At 33.7% G+C, this 6,704-nt stretch overlaps 1 protein-coding gene across 1 annotated transcript; it reads right to left on the reverse strand.

The window, feature by feature from the left end:
* Positions 1-1,674: 1,674 nt before the first annotated feature.
* On the reverse strand, positions 1,675-4,432 carry LOC148648973 (uncharacterized). Its single transcript, XM_088606827.1, has 2 exons — positions 3,658-4,432; positions 1,675-2,243 (listed from the first exon to the last, which is right to left on the reverse strand). Exons 1-2 carry the CDS (start codon positions 4,235-4,237, stop codon positions 2,206-2,208), a joined length of 618 nt encoding a protein of 205 aa, XP_088462953.1. The 5' UTR covers positions 4,238-4,432; the 3' UTR covers positions 1,675-2,205.
* Between the last annotated feature and the right edge of the window lie 2,272 nt (positions 4,433-6,704).

A 6,704-nucleotide genomic window follows, 5' to 3' on the forward strand; every position in this document is an offset into this window, starting at 1 on the left:
TATTTGTGCCTTTTGGGATATATGGGTCTTTTGAAGATGTTTGTTGTAAAACATAAAGTGTGCAACCAAGGAACTTCATGCCTGCAGATCCTGCCTAGAGCTTTGAATTGTCAGCTATGTCAATTGAATCCCTTCCAAATATTTAAAGGTATTTTATATATATATAGGTATACAGTATATGTCTCCTAGAATACCCTTCTAATGGAGAGGCATGTGTAAGTGAGAAAGCCATTGAATGCCAAAACAATCTAAAACTGAGACTAAGGAAAGAGATATAAAAAGATATTTTAAGCATATACATAAACTTTGGAGTACCTGAGTTCAGTAGTATCAGAAAGGTTACATTACTTATTTTTAATTTCAGTATTCCTTCACAGCATCTGTTTTGCTGTATTCTTGATCTGTCTTGATCCTATTTATTGAAAAATTAAATGTATCAAGGCCAATATGATAGGTACTGTATATTGTACCTGGTTCTTCTTCAAATGAGCAAACTAGAGTATGAAGCATTTCATATTACTGGGTTAATTTGGTGTGGTTATGCAATGGCATTTTAGAGTTCAGGCAAACATTTTAAATCAAAACAGTATTTATGTTTTAAAGACGGACAGTAAAGAGTGTTGCAAAATGTGATGTGTCCTGTGATGAATAAGATTATATTGATATATTCGCTAAAAAACTGTTCGCACAGCAATAACATGAGAACAGATTGAGAAATTACCAGAACAGGGCTCTGAACCTAATGGAAATGGGTAAAAGGAATGTGGTCATTGCTGAAACTGGACAGCTGTGTATTTAATGTCACAACTGAATTCATTAGCAAATGCATAAAATCATCTTTGAGCTGTCAGCCAACCTATTTTCTTCTCTTGAGATTTTGTTTTTCAGTTACAGAAAAAATCTGTGCATACACAAGGGAAGAACTTCACAACAATAGAAAATAGGATTTGATCTAACTCTTGTGGATAACAAGATTGGTATGAAATAAGTGAGAGTAAATTAGAAGCAGAATTAATAAGAAAGGCCAGGCTTTGGGTTAAGGATACACATGGTAGTTCTGATCATTTTGTTTTATGATTTAGAAGGCGATTTAGCTGGTTTAATCACTAAAATCCAATCAAGCTTATTTTTCATATCTTTAAAGCAAACTGGTTTGCTTCTTGAGTTGTTGGGATTACCACCTCATTCTTAATGGAAGAAAGATGCAAACTGGTAGTATCATTCAACCATAATAGCAAATACTGTACCACCAGAATATTTTCTCTCAGACAGGACTACTGTAAATCCTGCGCAACCACAAGAAGAAGCCTGACAAATTTTAAATTCAATTAGCTGCTTTACTACTAAATTTGCAACATGGACCTAACAATTCCCCTAGTTCGTAAGTTTTCTTATGTTCGAAATTGTCGCTGAATAGCCTTATCTTCTACCATATCATGTGCAAAACAAACAGTTTTAATGCTCTCATGAAGTGCATTTGTTGAAACTGCAGAAAATCTATATTAAATTATCTCATTTCCATTTTAACACTATAAGGAATCTCAAAATAATTAGAATAATAAAGATGTCTGTTATTCTATGCATATTTAAATTTGGAATATATTTATGAACCTGATAGCTTTGGTACTGATAAACAAATACACCCTATAAGTCATGACATTTTTTTTTCAGTTTTTCATGTTTAATATATACATTCAATTTAAATCTAATACAATATTATACAATACAAATATAGTGTTATATGTACATTTTATATCCCTTCACTTTTAAATAAGACAGCTTCAAAAGTCTATAAATAAAACAATATGCTGTAATTAAAAAACAAACAGTTAAAATTAAACATTTACGATTAAGATCATGAATAATGAAATGGATATTAAGATTTAATAAATGTAACTTTCAATTAAAAAGCTAATCGTAACTCCAATGAGGCACCGTAACATCGCCCAGAATAAACATTTCACTCAGATGCCGCATTAGTAGTTGTTTGAATACAAGAAAAATAAAAAAATGAAACTGAACTTTGAAAAGTGAAGTTAAAAACATAAGAAATGAATTTGAATATAAAAGACATGATCGGTGCGGCACAATACAGTCAGGTGAGATCTGGTGAGAAGTACGCAGCTGTTTCTGAGCGGTGATGTCATCACGTCTGTGGAGTGGAGAAAAAATCTTTTTACTGTTCAGCGGTCTATAAAGATAGACCTAATCCCACTTTATCCAGGACAGGCGGGCTGTCAGATCTAAAATTTGTGAGAAAACAAAGCAAGACAAACAGAATGATTTAAATACATTTTAATGACCATTTAACAAGTCACCCATTCATGCGTCTATTTAAGCAGTATATTAATTAATTAAACCAATCCCTCTCCATGTAATACTGAGAACTGTTTAACTAAAGAATGCAGCGCTCTATTGATGCTAGTGAGACTACTTGGGTCTTAGAGAAACGGCTTTTGAACACAAAAGCCAAGGATCGGGCAGATGGAAACAAAGCATACAGCAAAAATGAACAAAGGAAATTGACTAATAGAGCATACACACTGCTGTTTTAAAACCATTGCAGCGCAATTAAAAGCCAAATCCTTTTTATTTGTGTTCATATTATTTGCATATTCTTTCTTAGTTGGCTTTGAAAAGGAAATTTGACTCTGTAGTGTTTTCTCAAAGTGTAAAATTCTATGGTGCTTTGGCTTAAAACAAACTCTTCAATCCAAAGATATTGTAAAGTGCTTTTTTTAAAAACAAATACTTTTAAATGCCTTTCATGCTCTTGCATTTTAAATAAGGCGTTGTAAACATTTCTGTTGAATTCAATTCTGTAATGTGGCATGGTTTTAAACACAAAACACGTACAGTACTTAAAGGACCCCATTTTCTGGGCCCTACTTATTGTAAAGAAATAGAATTTGTAGTTTCGAAAATCCTACCTTAAATTTAGTCAGATGTATTTTAAATACACTGGGCACCATAGTTGACAATATTGATGCCAAGTATAAATGATGTGACAAAAACGCATTTATTTGAAAACGTACAAAGCCTTTCATTTAGTTAGATTTTTGCACTAGAAAATATGACTTCAAGAAAGATCCGGAGAATGGATTTTCCATTAAGAACGAGCCTTTAGAAAGCTGAATAAACTAAATATAAACATGTAAAATATCACTTTCAAGTAAAGGGTGATAAATAATCATAAATTCACATATCTATTTTACTGTATGATTAGTAGTTTAATCATTAAAGGAAACTTCTACATTATTCCCAGTTAACAACATTTATTTATTCTTTATACTGTATAACAAGCACACATAGAGCGGGACTGCCGTTTGTACTCAATCGCCTTCTGTTCAAAAAATGTTTAATTAGAATAGTTGTATTGTGGAATATGTTTCTGTTGTGAACTTAATCTTAACAATTCTTCAAATACAATTTTAAGTGCTTAACTTTTGTTAGCACTTTGCCAAAGGAAAAACATACAGTGGTTCAGGTATGATCTGAACGAAAAGTACTTATGTTGAGAGTGTATCGGTATAATTATGCGTCCAACAGTAAAATCTGTGAACAGAAAATATCTTAATTTCTCTTATCAAGTGCACCACAATATTGTTTTTGACCCGAAAACATAAAAATCGCTACACAATAACTATGGAAACCTACCACTTGTATTCCAAATGGCGTTGGTCTGATTTTTGTAGCCGTTTTTCATGCACTCGTCCACGTACGACTTTGGGTCGCAACCTGAGAGCAAGATTTCTCTCAAAAGGGCAATGTACGCGATGGCCAATCTCAATGTGTCTATCTTGGAAAGGCGCTTCTCATAGGGAAATGTGGGCACATGGCACCGAAGCTCCTCGAAAGCAGAATTAATGCTCAGCATCCTTTTTCTTTCCCGGATATTGGCAGCATGGCGCTGGACTTTGTAAGGGTGGTGAGGCGCCAGCCTGCGCTGCCTGCGCTTGCTGATGTCTTGAGGCTCGTCCGCGGAGGAGCTGTCCACTTCAGCACTGGCTTCCAGCTGCGGGGAATGGGACTCAAGATCGGTGAAAGTTAGCTGAGCTTCAGGAAACACAGACTGACAACCGAAAGAAGACCACGGGGATAGCTGTCCTGTCATGGGCGGACAGTCAAAAAGCAGACTGTCCAACTGAGATTGGAATTGAAAGTTGGGATCCATTTGTCCCCAAAACGCAAAGTCTGATGTAGAGTCTTGGTCAAAGTCAAAAAATATCTCTTCCATTTTCACTGATTGCTCTATATATGCTTGCTTACTTGAGAATCAACTCCTAATTTTCTCTTGCTTTACCCAATGGAATATTAGAATCGAATAATAATTATATTGATCAAATTTTAACTTTCAAAAATATGATATCAACGCAGTGTTTATCAGGTTTTGGTCACGTTCTTACTGGAGCTTTATTTTTCCCAACACTGAACCTTGTCCAAACTGATCGAGAGATGGAGAAATCTTGGGGGTTAAATAGTTTCAGGTCTCCCAGCAGGACGCTTGTCTCTATTCTTCTGTTTTAAAGGACCTAATTAGGACACGTGCTTTCTTTCTAATAGAGTCACTGCCTTTGCAAAAGCGGAGATGAACACAAAGAAAGCAGTTGATCTTGAAGTGACCGACAGTAAAAAGGACCAAGTTACTCATTAAGAAGTTTTCTCAAGTTCTTTCCTATTCATCACGGATCTTCCACTAATATTTACAGTATATAGAAAAAAATTGCCTTACATATTTTAAACGTCTTTGGCGTACCGGGTTCTTCCTGGTGCGTGGATGTGATAGAAAGGGATGATTCAATAAGAGGCCTTTTGCAAATCTTAATTAAAATTCAAGCAAAGGAAAACAATAGTGTCAGAAACATATGATACTATCCCTATTTAGTGGACCAAAAAAAAAAAAGGCAAGAAGAATTTTAAATAAGTGCGTCGGTTACTTATGAGTTGGAAACAAAAGCTACACCGCAGACGTTTATAAAATCTGCCATGTTAATTAACCATGACTAACTGGAATCTATTTTTATTTTTTGTTATGGTAATAAATTAACACCGCTACCTGATTATTTATCTTTTCAATTACGATCGTCATCTAGCTTTAAAAAACATGCAATGTTGTCATTCAATATTTATATGAAACTGAGTTGGTATTAACTAGATGATTAATTAGATGATACGATTAATACGATAATAACTAAATTCACGAATTGAAAAGCGCATAAAAAGCATTGAATACATATTTATTGAGATATTAATGGAGAACGAGTACATCAATACCTTAAGAATTTAATCCATACACTCTCTGCCTTCGAGGTTTTTATAAGACATTTTAAAGCCTTTAAATTCTTACTTAATGAATTGAAAACCTGGATTCTTTTGGGCTTTTTCTGGGAAAGAAAATAACATTTTTGCCATTGAGTAAAAAATAAAATAATCTTCTACTGATCTTCTACACATTTATCTGTTGTTAGTTGACTCCACATGTATTATAATGATCTGCTTGTCTTTTGGTTATGAACATAACAGTTTAATAAAATGATAAACTATTAGGATTAGGCTTCTGTAGAGTAAAACATTGTTGTAAATGTAAAATTTGGTGTCAGTGTTGCTCAGTCAACAACCATACTCTATTGTTCTTACTATGTCAATCTGAAATTAAATCTATACACTACTCTATATACAGTACACACCTTCCTTTAATAAGGAAAACATTTCATACTTGTGCATAATTGAGGTTAAAATCCACACAAGAAATATCAACTGAGTTTTAAATGTGTTTTAAGGGATAATGAGAGAAATCCCTTTCTAAAGCATTGTGCAGGGGTCTCATGAAGAGTAAATAAAATTGTTTTACTGCATGCATGTGCATCAGGAACAAAGGTACTTCCTTATTTTTCTAAGAAACAAAGGGTTTTTGTAAGTTAGTTTAAAACAATTTAGACTCAGAATTTGAACATTAATATAAAAAAATTATCTGTATAAAATAGAATAATTTTTGGTTCTTGTTCATGTTTATTCATTGAAAATGTTTTTTTTCTTAAATATACTGTATACAGTAAAGCAAAAAAAAATGCCAAAAGACAATAAGGCATCATAATATTCATTAAATGAAGGTACAACGGGAAATAGTACCGTACCTTGCAAAAGGTTTCAAACCTTCCCTAAAGAGTCCCATTTTGTGAAATAAACCTCATACTGTGCATACACATTATTTAAACTTAGTATTTTATTCAAAGCTTGCTTGATTAAACTGAAGATTTCTAATGGTGAGGTACAGTTAGTTGTTAAAAAAAACTAAATAGAAAAACTATAAATATTTTCATTTTGTACATATTTAGATCCATGTAAGTTGGTGGAAGCACCCTTAACGGCAATTACAGCGACAGCACCGCTGGGTCAGTCTCTACCAACCTTGCATACAGGATTTGTGCAATACCTGCCCAGTGCTCTTTTCAGATTTGCTCAAGCTCTTTCTAGTTGCTTGGAGATTGCTTATGGACAGCAGGTTTCAGGTCTTTCTACAGATGCTCAATTGAATTCAAGTCAAGGCTTTGACTGGGTCACTTAAGGGCATTCTCTTTCTTACTCTTAAGTTGATTCAGTGTATCTTCATGCTTTGGATCCATTGTCCTGTTACAAGACTGAAACAGGTTTTCTTTAAGTATTTGTCTATACTTTGTTCCATCCATTTTTTCCATCAGTCCTGA

This window comes from Lepisosteus platostomus, chromosome 14 (genome assembly GCF_059453375.1).
Source record: "Lepisosteus platostomus isolate fLepPlt1 chromosome 14, fLepPlt1.hap1, whole genome shotgun sequence".
Taxonomy (NCBI): Eukaryota; Metazoa; Chordata; class Actinopteri; order Semionotiformes; family Lepisosteidae; genus Lepisosteus; species Lepisosteus platostomus.